At 34.6% G+C, this 18495-nt stretch overlaps 2 protein-coding genes across 4 annotated transcripts in view; one reads left to right on the top strand and one right to left on the bottom strand.

The window, feature by feature from the left end:
* The window catches only part of LOC111404579, a 20613-nt gene extending 11331 nt beyond the window's left edge, over window positions 1–9282 (top strand). Inside the window, exons 16-30 of the mRNA XM_023033369.1 lie at window positions 292–408; window positions 587–702; window positions 812–930; window positions 1338–1408; window positions 2989–3094; window positions 3462–3601; window positions 3753–3911; window positions 4002–4105; window positions 4418–4593; window positions 5362–5551; window positions 6496–6595; window positions 7260–7428; window positions 8179–8261; window positions 8383–8459; window positions 8718–9282. Coding sequence (XP_022889137.1) covers window positions 292–408; window positions 587–702; window positions 812–930; window positions 1338–1408; window positions 2989–3094; window positions 3462–3601; window positions 3753–3911; window positions 4002–4105; window positions 4418–4593; window positions 5362–5551; window positions 6496–6595; window positions 7260–7428; window positions 8179–8261; window positions 8383–8459; window positions 8718–8889 — 1899 coding nt within the window. The 3' untranslated portion in view covers window positions 8890–9282. The remainder of the gene's footprint in view (window positions 1–291; window positions 409–586; window positions 703–811; window positions 931–1337; window positions 1409–2988; window positions 3095–3461; window positions 3602–3752; window positions 3912–4001; window positions 4106–4417; window positions 4594–5361; window positions 5552–6495; window positions 6596–7259; window positions 7429–8178; window positions 8262–8382; window positions 8460–8717) is intronic.
* A 623-nt stretch (window positions 9283–9905) lies between these two features.
* Window positions 9906–14668, bottom strand: LOC111403747 (organic cation/carnitine transporter 7-like). Of its 3 annotated transcripts, none has more exons than XM_023032357.1 (7): window positions 14532–14668; window positions 14021–14298; window positions 13590–13668; window positions 13170–13328; window positions 11673–12183; window positions 11224–11426; window positions 9906–10236 (listed from the first exon to the last, which is right to left on the bottom strand). In XM_023032357.1, the coding sequence occupies exons 1-7, from the start codon at window positions 14541–14543 to the stop codon at window positions 10006–10008; spliced, it is 1473 nt and encodes a 490-aa protein (XP_022888125.1). In that variant the 5' UTR covers window positions 14544–14668; the 3' UTR covers window positions 9906–10005. The 3 variants fall into 3 exon arrangements, with proteins under 3 accessions (XP_022888125.1, XP_022888126.1, XP_022888127.1); XM_023032359.1 differs by lacking the exon at window positions 9906–10236 and adding an exon at window positions 10391–10473; XM_023032358.1 differs by lacking the exon at window positions 13590–13668 and having other exon boundaries at window positions 13170–13407.
* Window positions 14669–18495: the final 3827 nt, after the last annotated feature.

The following is an 18495-nucleotide window of genomic DNA, read 5'->3' as shown; positions in this document are numbered from 1 at the left end:
AAAAAATGAGTTTTTGTAGAATGGGCTCAAATAGGGGCTAAGCCTCTTTCCCAATAATGTAGTGGTTGTAAATGAATTTGCATTCTGTTTGGTCCATTTTTATTTCCACAACATTTATAATGAGAAAAAGGAAAATGCTATGAAATGACTAGAGCATTGTCATTGATTGTTCTCATCCTTCTTTTGTGAAGATTTAAAAGCTTTCATCATCATGATTTTCGCATTTACTTCTTGGCTTTGCTCATAGCAATTGATAGAATGGTGTGATAGATGCCAAGATGCACTGAATAACGGTATTATGCTTTCCAGATAGAATGGTACAATAGATGCATAGATGTGTTGAATCACGTTGAAAGGCTGTATCAAGGGAAAGACACAGCTGATATCATTCAGAGCAAAGTTCTGCAGGTATACATATATCTCTTTGCTTAATTTATAATGTTGTCAACGCACCCAGATTAGGCAAATACTGGTTTTCTGCTTTGATCACTGGATGCCTGCTAATGCATTGTCAACAATGTCAGATTCTGAACGTTCTTAACCTTTTTTTGGTGAAGTATTCTAATTTGGTAACTTTTTCTCTTAGTTTTTAAATGGGAAAAATGAAGATTTGAAGCTCTTTCTGGAGAAAGATTTGAAGTCTGGCGACTTTAGTGGTTTTCATGCCGAATGTCTTACGGATACGTGGATTGGAAAGAATAGGTTTAGTATCTTGCCTTAATAAAATATTCCCAAACATAATAAATCTGTCTCTCTATTTCTCTGCTGTTGGTTAGATTTTGACTTTAATCATTGACACCATTTATCCCAGGTGGGCATTTATCGACTTGACTGCTGGGCCTTTTTCATGGGGACCTGCAGTGGGTGGAGAAGGTGTACGCACAGAACTGAGTCTACCAAATGTGGAGAAAACAATAGGTGCAGTTGCAGGTATTGGATAGTTGAGGAAACTTTTGTTTGATGTGGTGGAATGAGCCAGGTTGTTTTCATGTTATGATAGAGATTTGACAACCTGCAATAGTTCTGCTACTTTCCACGAGTCCATGCATTTCATATGAATATTTATTAGATGTGTGGCTCCACCACCATGTTTTGATGTTTTCAACAGGTCTGCTATAATATCTTGTATAATGGTGGCTTTTTAAACAGGCTGAGGAAAATATGTGCTATTTACTAGTTTTTCAGCCTTGCATAAATATTAAAAATAAAATATTGTCGAAATGTGCAAGTTGGTTTATCTATTTACTACTTATTGATGACGAATCCCTTGCCTGCTCTGCAATACTGTTTATCTTTAAAAATCTCACTGTCCACTGGTTCTCTGATTATATATCCAGAAATTTCAGAAGATGAAGCTGAAGATCGCCTGCAAGAGGCTATTCAGGAGAAGTTTGCAGTGTTCAGTGATGTATGTTTGCATATAATTTTTTTCTTGCATTGATGTATACTTTAGCAAAGTAAAATTTTATTATATGGTTGAGAGTGATAAATGAAGTGAAAGGAAATATTTTTGCTTATGTATTGTGTGTGAAGATATTCTTTGGCTTTATTTTTCCTACTAGATTCAAGGCAGTTTAATCCAGTCTTGCATATTTAGATGGTTGTTTTTGTGCTGCACTTTGATGGCAATGTATTTTCTCATATGCCGTTTTGATTGGTTAGGAGAGCTTTATTGTAATCAATTTAGAATCTGAGGTATTGCTTTTGGAACATTCATACAATTACAAGATTGTATAATTGGGTATCCATACTTGTCAAACTTTATGTTAATCCTGTTTATTGAAACTTGAAATTTTGTAGTTTTTAAATTTTGGAATCGTATGGTCTGTGTCTCTGTTTCTTCAAGAGTGACTTTCTAGTTAAAAATATGGTATTTTTCTCCAACCTCTAAAAGTTAACATGTATGTCCCATTTACAATATTATACATGAACCTGCGTTCACTCTTGCAAAAAGGCCATGGAATTTATCTGCTGCCACCATGAAGGATCGTGTTATGTTGTTATTTGGTCATACCGTTTTTGTTGACCTGAGGATGTACACCTGCTTGTGATAGATTTTCACTAGCTTGTTGGACAGTGGCTTTCGAGGAAATCAATGATGATTAGTGTGTTTTAGTCTTGTTGTTCAATATAGTTGCAGATGCATAAAACTGGAGCTGGAGAATTATAACATTTCTGGCTCATCATAATAATTAACTGTCTCCCGTCCCCATTCTTGTTTGGTGTGCTTGTCTAAGCAGAATGCAACTCATCAATTGTGTCAACTGTCAACTATGGGGTGATTTTGAATTGGAGAGTTAATCTCGAAGCTTCACTAGTTCTGATTTTCGTCTTCTGGATTTAAATTGGTAAATGAAATAAAAGTTAAAAATGATCCTAATCCAAAAACTTCAAAACCAAATATAACTAGCATATGTGGAGAAATGTGCTGCTATGAACATCCTTTTGGCATTTTCTTCTTGGTTTTTGAAGAATGAAAGTCTGATCTTTTTATTTTTTCATTATCATGAGAGTTGAACAACATTATTCTGCTAAAAATTGTTTTCTACGTGTTTTCCAGTAGATAGGCTAACAACTATTCCGGTCTTGTCCTGTATGGAATGAACAGTGGTAGGAGGGAGGCAGAAATGGGCTATCCCCTTTTCAAACTCTTTTCCAGAACCACTTCCAATTGCCTTTAAAGAGGAAATCCAGTTCAATTTCTAAAAAACTTGGAATACTGTGAAGGGACCAAAACCCAAATGTAGAAGAAATCTGCATAATTTCTTGATTTACTAAGCAGAAATAACTTTGATATACTTTAACTATTTATAATTGTTATGGTTACTGTGACAATTTATGGAACTTTCCTGGTTAATTGAATATCGTGGTCGGTGCTGAACAAAGCACTGAGTCAATGTCTCTGAGTGCATGTTGGGTTTTTAGATGTTATCCTTACATTCTCTATTATTTACTGTTTGACACTGAGCATGTTTTTGTATATTACAGAAAGATCATCACGCAGTTGATATCCTTCTAGCAGAAATCGATATATATGAGCTTTTTGCTTTCAAACACTGTAAGGGAAGAAAGGTCAAGCTCGCTCTTTGTGAAGGTACATTGTTTCTGTGTAACAGATTGCTTCTTTGTTTTTAGGGTTGGTGATTTTGGGTACTTATTTAAGCCCCTACCGTGAAGCTATTTGGCATTTAAAAACTCATCTGACTGAACTAAGGCGACCAGCCGTAACAAGGATAGAGATGCTTGTTTCTTGCTAGAAGCTTTTTTCCGCCTATTTGAAGATAGACCTTTCTGTTAGTTATCTGGTTTAGTCCTGTTTATTTATATAAGACCTGTACAAGATTAATATACTTTCTGTTATGTATGGGATTATGGACTTGTTCTACCACATACAAAATTTTTTGTTGTATTTTAAGCTGTCCTTGGCGTTCTCATGCAAATCCTTGTAAATTTTAATATAGAGCTTGATGAGCGCATGCAAGATTTGAAATCTGAGCTGCAGTCGTTTGAGGGGGAGGAATATGATGAAAGTCATAAGAGAAAAGCCGTAGATGCATTGAAACGCATGGAGAATTGGAATTTGTTCACTGATACTTATGAGGTTTGCCGTGGCATTTGTTCTATATCCGCCACTTCTAAAGATTTTTATTTATTTTTTCTGAAAACTGAGGTCCTCTTGTTGAGCTATATGACTGATATATCTTCATGTCTTGAAAATGAATTATAAGTATGACAAACTTGTGGCGATGCAGGACTTCCAAAATTACACGGTTGCACGTGATACATTCCTTTCACATTTAGGGGGAACATTGTGGGGTTCACTGAGACACATAGTATCTCCTTCCCTTGCTGATGGGGCATTTCACTATTATGAGAAAATATCATTCCAGTTGTTTTTCATCACAGAAGAGGTAAAAATTATAAGCTCTCATTAAGTAACATGGAAATATTGGAAGGAAGTTTATTTGAAACATATCTTCACTCTTAATTTGTTCATGCAGAAAGTTAGACATGTTAAACAGTTACCTCTTGATCTGAAAAGTCTCATGGATGGGCTTTCCTCCCTGGTGTTACCTTCTCAGAAAGTGATGTTCAGTCCACACCTGTATGTGTTTTGTAATTAATTTTCCTTCAATAATTTCAAATAATTTATCATATGTCTGAGTTTCCATTGAACTTCACAGATCATTAGTGTTTGTGTATATGCTTTATGAACCAAGAAGATGCCATCTTTATTGTTAACCATGACATCTAATGCTTAAGCTCGTAGAGCTTGGCCACATTCATTTGAATCCTGTCTTCACATCAATCTTTTCCTGTCTTTCTTCTTATTAAATGTCTTTTATCTGGAGGGCTAAACCGATTTACCTGGTGTTAGTACCAACTGTGGACTTGTTTATTGGTATGTTTTATATAGGTTGCCACTATCAGAGGATCCTGCTTTGGCAATGGCTTTTTCAGTGGCTCGTAGAGCAGCTGCTGTTCCGTTATTGCTTGTGAATGGCACGTATAGAAAAACTGTACGATCTTATCTTGATTCTTCCATTCTTCAGCATCAGCTGCGGAGGTTGAATGATCATGCCTCTTTGAAAGGTTTAGTACCTAGACCTCTTTGCTCTTTCTTTTTTCCTTTCTTTTTTCTGAAACTAATTATTTGCATATAGAAAATGTGTATTGCCTCACGCTAACGGGTGACTACTTTGTCCAGTTCCTTTCCTTACCTTCTCCATCCAATATGAGAGAATGGAGAAACAAAATTGATACTTCTATGAGATAGACATGGTTATCTCATTATTGTGAATGGCTTGTTGTAAAGCATTCATATTCAGTTTATCTCATGAACTTGAACCCTGCAGTTGCTGGCATATTGTGCTTTTTGCCACTAGTGGAGACAGTACTCTATGATGTTAATTAACTTTTCAAATGTCAATGTCTTGAAGTTCATACAGATTCTCCTCACAAGTTGGCGGATATGAGTGGATGATGAATTAATTTGTGGGTGTTGATCCTGATCTTGCTTAGAATGATTAGCATTAACCAGGAGTAGAAATTTTTGTGTCACGGCGTTAATAATGCGCATGACTACTTAATCATGGGGGAAGCATTATGTATATTTAGCTAAAGTAATGGACTTGTGCTCAAGGAAATTTGTGGCCTGTAAAGAACCTGATTGCGTAACTTGAATTCTCTTATGAACAAACACACTAGTGATGTATGGGAGTTTAACTTGCATATATTAAGGGAACTGAATTTGGCATCAAGATTGTTCAATTTAGCACATCAGAAGTTAATAAATAGCGTTCAAGGCTTAGAAGCTAATGTTCTGCTAGCTATATTAATATGTTTTCTTTCATGATGTAGGATCACATGCACATAGCAGGTCTACGCTGGAAATTCCTATTTTCTGGTTCATTCATGGCGATGCACTGTTAGTTGACAAGCATTATCAGGCAAAGGCACTTTCTGATATGGTTATTGTTGTTCAGTCAGAGCCATCATCCTTGGAGAGTCATCTACAATGCAATGGGCGGTCGCTTCTCTGGGACCTGAGGTTTACTTATCATGTCATTCATGACTAGATTTAGTAGTGTTGAGGACAGTAGCAACATGTTCTCTAGTTTTTGTTAGTGTAATTTTTAAATTTAGGTCAATATTTATAGGAAATTTGCAGCTGCCTTGCTGGAACTTGTAGTTTCAGGTCTCATGCAAAAAATTATAAATGGAAATTGGGATGTCCTATTCCTAAATTTTTGATATATTAAGTTGAAGAAATAGGCTTAGAAAGGGAAGGGAAAGGGGAAGAGACATATTTGTGGAATCCTTAGTCGCATGTGAAGAATTTAACATCAGACACCACCTTTTGCATGGCCTATTCCAAAGTCCTTTCAAATGTTACTTTCACTTGGGTCCAGCATAACTATTGCATTTCTCTGTTTAAATCAAGTATTGCATTAGTATTTTCTTTTGAGTCAATGAGCTGCCTACCCATGATGAACTGCTGGCTCTGGTCTATGATTTTGTGCCTAATGTGTGTTCTATATATCCTGTAATGTGACGAAATCAACTGTAGTATTTGAGTTAACCTGTAGTGAATGGAGAAGGTGACTGTCAAACAAATATTTTTACCTTATTTCTGGAGCTTTTTTTCTGAACGAAATATCATTCAACTGAAGATAATGGGCACATATGCGTATGTTTTGGAAACACTAAGTTTCTAGTCAAAGTCACTTCAATTTATCCACACATTATCTACACATTTTGTGGACCCACTACTCTCATTATAAGGAGATTATAATGAAACCCAAACATTCATAGTTGTCATAAGTTTGACATCCTTTGAGGATGTTTAACCAACAAATTCCATGGAATTTGGTTGGAATAATAGTACTTCATTTTGAATGGCCCGTATTTCTTGGACTTGTTAGAGAAAACATTTGCAGCTTCTATGGAACTTGTAATAAATCATAAAGGTTGATTTGTTCTTTCTTATAACAGGAGGCCTATAAAAGCTGCACTTGCTGCTGTTTCTGAACATCTAGCTGGGTTGCTTCCTCTTCATCTAGTGTACAGTCAAGCACATGAAACTGCCATTGAGGTTGTAACTTGTACACTGCACTTAAACATATGAAGCGTGATATTCCTAACATATTGATATATACTACTGTTAAAAAAAGGAAGAGGACAAGGAAAAGAAGTTGGTTAGATCTGAACTTTGAAATTGTTTTGAAAAGATTATTTTGTGGGAATACTTGTTTATGTAGTTTCAGAGGCATGCTTCAGTTTGATTTTATAATAATGATGTTAATTTTACCAACTTCCAAATGTCTTTTCTAAGACAACATTATGTTGTATGATTTTCCCTGAAAAATTGCTTTTACTAGAATAGGATTTTCATTTGTCTCTTGTTTTTGTTTCCGTTAATTAAAAAAGAGATAAGACTTCGCTACGTGCTGTCTATTGTTGAGATCTATTCCTAGTATATTGGATAAAATGAGGCCATTAACTGCGAGGTCCTCACCGGACTCATTTTGCTGTGCATTTATATCTTAACACTTCATAGCTTGCTCTTTGAAGAGGGAAATGCAGAATTACCTGAATCCAATATCAAGGAGACTATTTAGCATTTCGTCTTGTAACTGCACGTATTTGTATAGTGTACATATATTATACGATCTCTTCTAACTGGGAATTAGGGGTGGAATGTATGTCGACTTTGTTCATACTAACTTGATTCGTACTTGTTTTTTGATGTGCTACAGGACTGGATATGGTCAGTAGGTTGCCACCCGCTGTCTATCACTTCTCAAGGGTGGCATAAGTCTCAATTCCAGTCTGATACCATTGCTCGGAGCTATATACTCACAACTCTTGAGGAATCAATACAACTTGTTAATTCAGCTATTCATCTTCTTGTTATGGAGCGTACATGTATCCTTCTGTTGCAGTAATATGGTCTATTATAAACTCAAAATCATTTAACAGAGAAAAGTTATTTGTTAAATTTTATTTGAGAAAACTTATAATCAGCGAAAGATTTTCCCATATTTCCTCTTTATATTATACACGAGGATACTTGAAACTGAATTTATGCAGTGACTGAATGCATTGTGCAAGAACTGGACGCAGAGGGCTTCACACTACAGAGATGAAAATTCCATTGGTGCAGTTGGTTAGGTTTTGCTGTGTTATCATTGCCACAATCAAGAGCACCTGCCGTTTCTGACTATACCCTGAATAGTTAATACTGACATATTGGAAGGATTGCATGGTGACTTCTGCCCCTGTCGAAATGTTATATAGCCTATGTTTGGCCCCCATTTTTCCAAAAAACTCATTTCAACCACACATTCTCCCATAAATTAATTTCACTTGAATCCAAAACTTCTCCTTATGTTTTAACCACACATTCTTGAACAAAACAGTGTTCCAAAATGCATTTTGGGCAAAAAAATGGGCTCAAACAAGGGTATGATGTTTTTATTCTGAACAAATTTGGGAGTAGTTCAATTTTTATTAGGTCATGCTTCTGGATTTTCACCAGTTTCCTTAATAAATTAAAGACATTCTCAATTTGTTGGGTGGATTTGGATTCAGAATTAGATTCACACAATTCTTTTTTTTTTTTTTTTGGATTTTATGTTGAGTTCCTTTTCACTGTTGAAACTTAATGAGAATTAGCGGAACAAACTTTCAAGCTCTTTCAATCCCAGGAGCGTGATTTGCTGAACAAATATAACTATGTTGTTAGTCTGTGGAGAAGAGTAAGTTCTGTTTAAATGCATTATCTCATATATTGGCCAGCACTTCTTTTCTTCACTCGTCTGTTGTACTGTTTTTATCCTTGTAACTTTATTTTAAAATATAATTTGGGTCTTCTTACAGATTTCAACTGTTACTGGGGAACTACGTTATACTGATGCCTTGAAACTGCTGTACACTCTAGAGGATGCATCCAAAGGGTTAGCAACTCAAAGTTAACTTTTTAGTTTATCGACCAATGACTTTTGGCAAGGTTTAGAAATAGGTCCCTGTAAATAACGCATCTTATTTTTTAATTTAGTTTAATTTTTTCGGGGCACGGCAGATATAATCCCGAGTTAATATGCTTAAGTTTCATGTTTTCTGTTGCTGACCTCTTTTCCAGTGTGTCTATTTCTTCTCACTGACTTTTGTTTTGTTTTTGTTTTTTTTTTGCCCTTTTTGTGTGTGTCTCGCAGATTTGCAGACTATGTAAATTTAACTTTATCCAGTCTCCGTCCAATTCACTGCACTAGACGGAGGAAAGTCGAGGTTGAGTTTGATATGACCACAATTCCTGCCTTTTTGGTGGTTGTACTTGTACTCTGGTTTGTATTAAAGCCAAGAAGACCAAAGCCGAAGATCAACTGATTGTTTTTGTTTGGGATGCTAATATTGCAAGACACCTTAGTGCAAATTTCCCTTCGGCACCCTACGAGAAGAGCATACAACTTTCTTTATGTTCTAGTTATGTACTTCAAAGGAAGCTAATGTTATCTTCAGTTACGTGGGATCATAGGCGATTTAGATCGAAGATAGTAGTCGGAATGTTGAGGCCAGAACAATGTGAATCTCTAGTCTTTAATTCCATTTTCCCAATTGGTGTAACAACATTTTCTAGATTTTGCCATGTATCTTGAACAGGTAAAGATTTGTATTTTTATCTGAAATTCTCAACATACAGGAAGCCGCATCTCTTTCATTTATGCTGGCTTTCATGCATATTTTTTTTTATGAAAATGGATGAAACTATTAAGTGCTTAACTTCTTATTTCTTTATTTATAAGCTTATCCCTACAATATTATCTTTCCATGGACCAACAGTGTAGCACTTACACCCTATTTGAGCCCCATTAATTTCTTGTAACGTATTATGGAATAGTAAATTGATGGGAAAAGTATGGTTAAACAAAAAAGGAAATTTTTTTGATTTGCGTATAATATTATTTTAATGAAGAATGTGGGGTTGAAAATGAGTATTGTAAAAAAAAATAATGGAAAAAAATGGGATAAAATGGGCTCAAACATGGGCCCATGCGCGAAGGGAAATCGGACAACCTTGGCCACACCCCATGGGTTGACACTTCACCTAAATAGTGTTGATGTTGCGTTTATTATGTATTTTAGAATTATTTTGTTCATTAAATAATGGGTTCGTTCTAGGAGACTGGAGACGAGATCTGTTGTCCTCTCAGCACATAGCAAATGGAGAGACGTCATGATGTTAATGTAGCATATTCCCATTTGCTAACAATAGCTAAAGTTGTCAAGGTGTCAAAACATAAGTGAGAGATAGTCGAGGGGGTAGCCAAATGGGAACAACATATTCAACTCTTTAATCCTATGGAGTAAAGAGAAGTCAAATTCTTGGTGGTGGAGGGACATTATAGAAATGGAGAATATTGGTTTACAAATAATTAATTCAAGATGCATACCCTTTATAATACTGAGGGAGTACAAACTTATAGTCAATGAATATTTATCTAATTATTTATTTACAGCAACAGTATCAGTTAGCTCTCTTCCCTTAGTTTCAAATGGGAGGAACAGAACACTAATACCTGAGAGAATTATTACAGCCTCAAATAAAATTATTGCAGCCATTTGATGACAACCAGACATCAAATCTACGGCTACGAGTGGACAAATCATGCCAGCAATTCGTCCCACTGCGCTGGCAACTCCGACTCCTGTTGTCCTCACCGATGTCGGATATATCTGCAGAGGATATACAAGCCTTGAGAAAGAGATAAAAATGTAAAATCCCAGTGTCCTCTTGTTAGTTCTTATGCCGCATTGATAACATTATCATCAGTTTAGATCTACCCAAGCCATGCCTTCAAACCTCTTAAGTCACTGTTCTTTTAGTTTATTCGCAATAGGTGCCACCTCCATTGTTAGGCACATATTCTCATCTTATCCATTCCAGTACGATCCACATTTTGGAAGTTTTTTCTACATGGAAACCAAATACAGCGCAGGAAGGTGGGGAAAGGAATCTGAGTCAGAAAATGGTTAATCAGGATTGGACTATCCAACCTTTCATGTGGTCTAGTTATAGGTCCCCAGTCTTCAAAAGTGAGATTCTGGGTCTCCATTATATTTAAATTTGTAAATCTAGGTCCCATGCGATCAAAACTATCAACATAAACGTTAAAATTTCTTGCGAATTTCACATTATTAAAGCTTGAGGAATGAACCATCAAACCACTTTTAACAGTGCGATTTTATATTAACTTCTATATTGACGATTTCGATCACGTAAGATCCAGATTCATAGATTTAAATAAGTTGGGGACCCGTAATCACGTCACATAAAAGGTTGGAAAGCCTAGCCCTAATTTTCACAAAAGTAAAAGAATATTTCTCCACGTCACTGGATTCTTTTAATATGTGAGAGAGTATGCGGTTCATAGACAACTTTTCATTTCGACTTCATAGATTTAAATAGGTTGGGGGCCCGTAATCACATCACATAAAAGGTTGGAAAGCCTAGCCCTAATTTTCACAAAAGTAAAAGAATATTCCTCCACGTCACTGGATTCTTTTAATAGGTGAGAGAGTGTGCAGTTCATAGACAACTTTTCATTTCGACTCTCCAAGTCTTAGAAAGCAAAAGAAAAGGATAAATGAAAATAAAAATTTTCTGCAGCATACAAGAAGAAAGAATCAAAGCTATAAAAGCAGGGATGATAAATGACTTACCTCAGGACAGTAAACACCTGCAACTGTGAAGTTCCCAATGATGAACATACGAGCTCCAAATAATAGAGCCGTCGTCCAAATTTTGTAATGATGGAACATCAGAGGTAAAAGGAACATGAAGCCACACAAATACGTAATTAACATTGAAATTTTGCGACCAACTTTGTCCACAAGAAATGCTGATAAAATGAGACCAGGAAGCTCTGTAAACAGGTAAACAAGTCAACTCGGAGATGCAAGTAAATGCGGAAAGAAGAAAGAACAAGATCATGTGCCAAAGAGAGATGATCAATAAAGTTAAGCTAAGGTTTGTGAAGTATTTATGAATGGTTTAAATGACAAATAGATACAAATGATTAGTAGTACTTGTTGGTTTCACGATGTATAAAAAGTGATTTGACTGATTATAAATAGTTTATAAAGATTAGCCAAACATGGGCATAGATTACCTGCTAAACTGGTGACAAATGCATCTATATAGAGGCTAGAATCCTTCAATATGTGTGAATTTAGAATAGCTGAGCTGCATTTGATTTCCCCACTGCTGAACTCCGATGTCAGCAATACGACACCATAATATGAAAATGAATTTCCAAAGTAGATCATCCACAAGAGAAGGGTGGTTTTCACTAAGCTCGGAGAAAACAGCATGAGTAAGGACGAGAAACCTGGTTTAGATATGGCATTCTTGTTTCTTCCTGTGGATAGTAACTGGGTTTCTTCCGAACTTGTCATTTCTTCATTCTCAATCACTTTATCAGAAACAAGCAAACCAGAAGGAAGTTCTCTTCCATTAATTTCTGCCATTTTCTTCAAAACATTATATGCCTCATTGATCATACCATTCATATATAGATACCTGGGAGACTCTATTGTGAGAAAATAAAAGATAAGTGCAGCAAAACAGGGTACTGATGATAGTGCAAGCAACCATCTCCATCCCAATCTTGGCATTACGGTCTGCATAGATAGCATTTGAAAATCCAAAATATTACATCATTTTTCTGTTCTTAAACAGCATTACAATACATGGATATTGAAAAAGATGGATTTAAAAAACTGCCATATAGACATTTATCATACTTAAAAATGCCAAGTGAGGATAAGCAAGTATGCAAAAGCCACTTCGTTATGTTGAAGACAACATTTAATCGATATACATGTGGTCTTCTCTACCAAATTAAGCTTTCAGATTGAGTAACGCTACATGGTATCAGAGCATGCAAAAATTGTGATTCAAAAATACTGCCATCCGTTTAAATGAATTGTGCATGGGTTAGTTATCGATTGGAAAAATGAACCCTGCTGATACATGAGGAGACGTGTCGAAAACAATTTCTAAATGATACATATGGCCCTATCTAACTACTTAAGCTTTAAGATCTAGTACTTCAACATGTTGAATATATTAGACATAAGAAATCATCACCATTTTCAACAAGTAGAAGGCTAGTGAAGGAGACAGGTAACAAAAAAATTGATGTACAGAAAATGAGAAATAAACAGAACAAAGTTATAAATACTTTTCGTCACATTGAGAAACTGCAAAGGATTGATGCCAATGAATGAGTGTATGACAAAGATTGCTATTCCTTCTATGTCAAGTTAAATACTCAATTGAATATGTTTAGGGTACTGAACTTTGTTTGGGATGTTTATATCAATTCTATTAAACTCAAGATTAAGTATCAACATAATATCAAAATTCAAATAAATCAACCATTTCCATTCAATTCAATGAGACATGAAGCTCCAAAAGATTCTCCTTTTGAATAAAAAGTCATCCCATAATTCATATGGAGACCCGGGGAAAGATTCTTGTCTTTTTATATCAGGACCATAGTGACTAACTTGTGAAGCTATCGTACAATTGGGAGAAGTCGAATGAAATCATCTTATTGATTGTAATAAGATAATGTTATATAATCCAAGAAGCAAAGACATACCCAAGCTAATGCGGCCTCGAGTATTGCTCCAATTGTCCAAAATGTAGAAAATACAACCATCCAAATGCCCCTGTTTTGCACGGGAACAAACTCCAGAAACCAAGCCGAGTACAGAGGTCCACCACCGAGACCAATTCCAGCTACCGTACGGCACACAACCAATGATATATAATTTGGTGCAAAGGCACTAAGAAGTGCAAATATGCTAGTTACTGCTGCTACACTCAAAAGACCAATCCTGAAATACAGACAATATTACTTAAATCTTTCGAATAAATATGAAATGGTGTAAATGCAGAGCAAACATATTTAGACATCAGTATACAGGAATGTGCAATAAAACTGAAAAGAAAAGAAATAGTTGTTTCATTGTCAAAGTTGGAGAAATGCATTCTGATATGAATTATGACGGCACACAACCAATGATATATAATTTGGTGCAAAGGCACTAAGAAGTGCAAATATGCTAGTTACTGCTGCTACACTCAAAAGACCAATCCTGAAATACAGACAATATTACTTAAATCTTTCGAATAAATATGAAATGGTGTAAATGCAGAGCAAACATATTTAGACATCAGTATACAGGAATGTGCAATAAAACTGAAAAGAAAAGAAATAGTGTTTCATTGTCAAAGTTGGAGAAATGCATTCTGATATGAATTATGATTGTCAAATGAAAAAATCAGAAAGCCCCAAAAAAGACTAGAGTTGAATCCTAGGATATGCAAGCATAAGAAATAATCATCTAAGCAACCCCAACTAAACACTAATCCATAATTATGTGTAAATTTACTTTTCTCGTAACAAACTATAATATACAAATATGGGAACTAGATACATAGGCTTGCCTTCTTCCGTAGTTATCAGAAATGATCCCCCAAGAATAAGCTCCGATAAGCATTCCGGCAAAAACCACGGTGGTTATCAGGCTTTCTTGGCCAGATGAAAGCCCCCATTCGGATTTCACCGATGGTCCAATAAAAGAGAGTATCATCACCTCCATTGCCTCCGCCATCGACCCAAGTCCCGCGTACACAAGCACTAGAACTTGAAATTTCCCAAAACCCACCTCTGCAAGTGCTTCATCCAGTGTATACTCATGACCATTTTCATCATTATCTCCAATCTTCCAAAATTATATGCATAAACAAGTAAACAACAATAAATAAATAAATTCTATAGACTTTCCATATTCAACCAACTAATTTGGAATAAACAAGGAAAACTCTTTCCCTTTTTGACAAAATCACTGATTCTGGTTTCTCCAGGAAGTAGTAGACAAATTTCATTTAGAAAACTGTAATTTTTAATTGAATAGTAAATTGTAAGAAAGAAGAGTGGTTCAAGAGCTGTATTTACCTCATTGTTCATTATGAAAACATCTACTGTTCGTTGGTTTGATCTTCAACTGGAGTTCGGATACGAGGAATTATCAATGTGTGGAAGGGAGCATCATTATTTTGTCAGATCTTTTTCTTGTTTTCCTGTTTTGGCTGCTTCCATATTCAAACGTCTCCTCCCAAAAGTCAACCCACCTATAACAAAGGGGTTAATTTCATTTTAGGTAACTGAACTTTTAGTGAAATCTCAATTACGTCATAAAACTTCAATTTGTAACAAGAAGTAAAGGGAATTTGATTCTAGTTGCAACTATAGTCCCTACACTCTTAACAAAAGATTAAAATGAGCCCTAAATTTCCAAAAATAAAAAATAAAATTTAGAAGGTCATTTCAATTGAAGTTCAAAAGATTCGCTCTTGAATAGCTAGTTTCATCTTTACGAGTCATTCTTGATTCTACTACTAGAATTACCAAATGCCTAATGCATAAAATAATGAGGCTGCTGCGTCAAGGATTCGAATCCTGAAATATGGATTTGGCTCTTGAGTAAGTGCAAGTGTACAAGCAGCCTTCCACCGTATACCCTTGAAGGCATAACCTGCGATTTACCTCCCTCACGATATTCCAGGGCAGGGGTGGTGGGGGACCCTTAAGGTTAGGGTTTAACCTTTCATAAAATAATGTAAGTAGGAAATATGACTTGAAAAATTCAAACTACAGGCTTGCATATTAAAAGTTGCACCACTTTTTCTTAGACAGTGTTTGAAGCACATTATTGGACAAAAAAAATGAAAATTTTGACTGTTAACTATCACATTCAGCTGATTTTTTTGACTTTTCATCTCTTTATGTGGGGCCCAATTGTGAGTGCAACGACTAGAATTCTCATTTTAATGAAACAAATAATGTGCCCCAAACAGGGGCTTAGTATAGAAACCATTCTTTCGATAAAATCACCCACACAAAATCCCTTACCATAAAGTCCTTTTACCAATTTTAATAGTTCAAATTGAACATAAAATTCACCAATAATCCTACTACCACAAAACTCATGACTTCGTCCTACTATTCATAACACTAATGTCCTCAATACTTTAAAATTGTAGCACCCCGATCCGAGCTAACAACAAATTTGTTTAAATGACGATGAATTGAAATAAAGGGATAATTTTCACGAATATGAAAGAATTTTACCCTATTGAGACTTGTAAGTGAAAGTTAAAGTTATTATTATTATTATTATTATTATTATTATTATTATTATTATTATTATTATTTTATTATATTGTAATGAATGTTATCTTTTTGGACAAATTTACCCATTCAACTAGATATCACTTGAACATCAAATAGTCATTTAACGTTCAAATAAGAATAATGCTGAACAAATAGGAAAAATAAATAGGGAAAAAAAATAGACTGATGTGGTAGCTCATGATTGAGTGTTTTATGTTTTTTTTCCTAGTTTCCAAAGATAATTTGTCAAGTGTTGTTTGAAAATGAAATTCTATCACTGACTGTGGCTACGTAACATGATTGTTCAAATAAACATTTTTTGTTAGCTAGTTACATGTATGTCATACTCATAAGATGTTGGGGGCCCTTGGTTAAATTGAAGTGGCAAGATCTTTCGAGTCATATTCGGAATGAATACTTTGTACTTGAGATCTATCCAAAACAAAAAAAGAGAGAATCGATAAATTTGTGTGCCAAAATACTCAACTAAATCGGCCACAATATCAAACAACAATGTGCGAAGTGACCATTTCTGATGAAATGTGCCAAATTTATTACAAACTGTACCACAAATTAAATTTAAAAAAAAAAAAATGTAACAATTTTTTTTTTTTTTTTAAGTACCGTAACTGTTTATGTTAATTGTTCGATAATGGGTGAAATACTGGGACCTTGGCCCACTACTTTCATGTTTGAAACACATGAATAGTTTGGGCCGCAGCTCAATAGGTTGTAAAACTGAAACCCTGATAAAGAGTTCAAGAATAGCCTCTAATATTAATTACTAGTCATTATCACGTGCATTGTACCAATTTTGTATTTATCGTATTTTTATTAGTGTATAAATTTTAATTTTTTTGGAAAATTTTTGAAACAATATCTAAATTTTTTTTATGATATAAGAAAATAATTGTAAATTATTTTTATAATTGCATAGCAGTATGATAACTAGAAAAAATATATTTGTATATTTCATGCTTGAATAAGAAATATATAAACTATTTTGTTTGTATTATTTGATAGTGTTGATATAATTGAATTGAATGTGAAGATTATATTTCTAAATTTTGTGTAATTCAATATTGTAAAATTGAAAAAAAAAAACTCTCTGCACAGTGCGGAGAGATTTGAAAAAAAAAACGTGCGGAGAGAAAAAAATCTCAATGTGGAGAGTTGGCAAACTCTTCGTACAGTGCAGATTAAAAAAAAAATTCTCCGCATAGTACGGAGAGCAAAAAAAAACTCTCCACACTGTGCGGAGAGAGTTAATCTCTTTGCACAGTGCGGAGAGTTGGTTCGCACCATGACAAAACTCTCTACACAGTGCGGAGAGAAAAAAACTCTCCGCATAGTGTGTAGAGAGTTGAACCATGTGCGGAGTAAAAAAAAGTGCGGAGATAAAAAAATCTCTCCACACAGTGCAGAGAGAGTTGAACCATGTGTGGAGAGTTGATAAACTCTTCGCACAGTGCGGAGTAAAATAAACTCTCCGCATAGTACGGATAGATGACAAACCAGCTCTCTGCACAATATAGAGAGAAAAAACTCTCCATAGAGTGCGGAAAGTTGTTTTCAAATTCTTTAATTACAAGTCAAATTTCAAGATTGTAAATTTTTCGTATATACAACGAAACAGAGTCTTCTTTAAATTCCGGTCACAGTTCAATTTCTGAGCATGCAACTCATATTTACAGTATTGAAAATTGATCTTTCTCGTGATTTATACAATAAAACAATATGTGAGTTGTGCAAAGAAAGGAATATTGATAGTACCATAACATTGCTTTCACAAATGGAGGCTCTAGGGTGCCACCCAAATTCAATATTTTACACTTACTTAATAACAGCTTTTGGACATTAGAAGCGGATACAATTTTCAATGAAATTATACTTTCGAGTTGTATGCCAGGATTTAAAGTGTTCAATGCATTGCTCAAAAGTTATTTGAGAAAATGCTTCTTGAAATTTACAGATAATGTCCCGAACGTTTTTGTTTTTCTCTTCACGTTGTGCGGAGAAATAGTTTGCCATCTCTCCGCCCTTTACGGAGTCTTTTTTTTTTTGCTCATGTGCGAAGATTTATTATTATTATTATTTTTTGTCTCATGAAATTTATATGTACTAAAATTATTATTATTTTTTTAAGTTGTTGGCATGATACATATGTGGAAGAATATTTGTCAATCACCATAAACAAAATTCTTCACAAAATGCATAATAAATCTTTTTATTACGCTAATAAAATTACAATAATTTTTTTTTACAAATAATATAAAAAAATCATTTTCATCTTCAACAAAAACATACATTTAAAAATTAGCAATTTCGTAACCATTTTTTTTTAATTCTCGAAAATACAATTATAAAAAAGGAAACAATATTGGATTACAACATTTAATACATAAGAAATTCAATATTAAATAAATTTTATACATTTATAACAAATTATAAATCCATATATGCAGCTTATCGTATTTGCAGGCAGCTTACCGTATATGCTGTATACCATATTTGCAGCTTACTTTATTTGCATCCCACCGTATTTGCAAACAACTTACCGTATTTGCACCTTACCGCATATGCTACCTACCGTATTTTGCAATTTACTGTATTTACAGTCTACCATATTTACAAACAACTTACCGTATTTTCACATTATCGTATTTGCAGCTTACTGTATTTTTATATACCGATTTTTGCAATTACAAATACCGAGATGCAGAACACCGTACATTCACTTACCAAA

This window comes from Olea europaea, chromosome 11 (assembly GCF_002742605.1).
Source record: "Olea europaea var. sylvestris chromosome 11, O_europaea_v1, whole genome shotgun sequence".
NCBI lineage: Eukaryota > Viridiplantae > Streptophyta > Magnoliopsida > Lamiales > Oleaceae > Olea > Olea europaea.
This window is presented reverse-complemented; position numbering and strand designations above follow the sequence as displayed.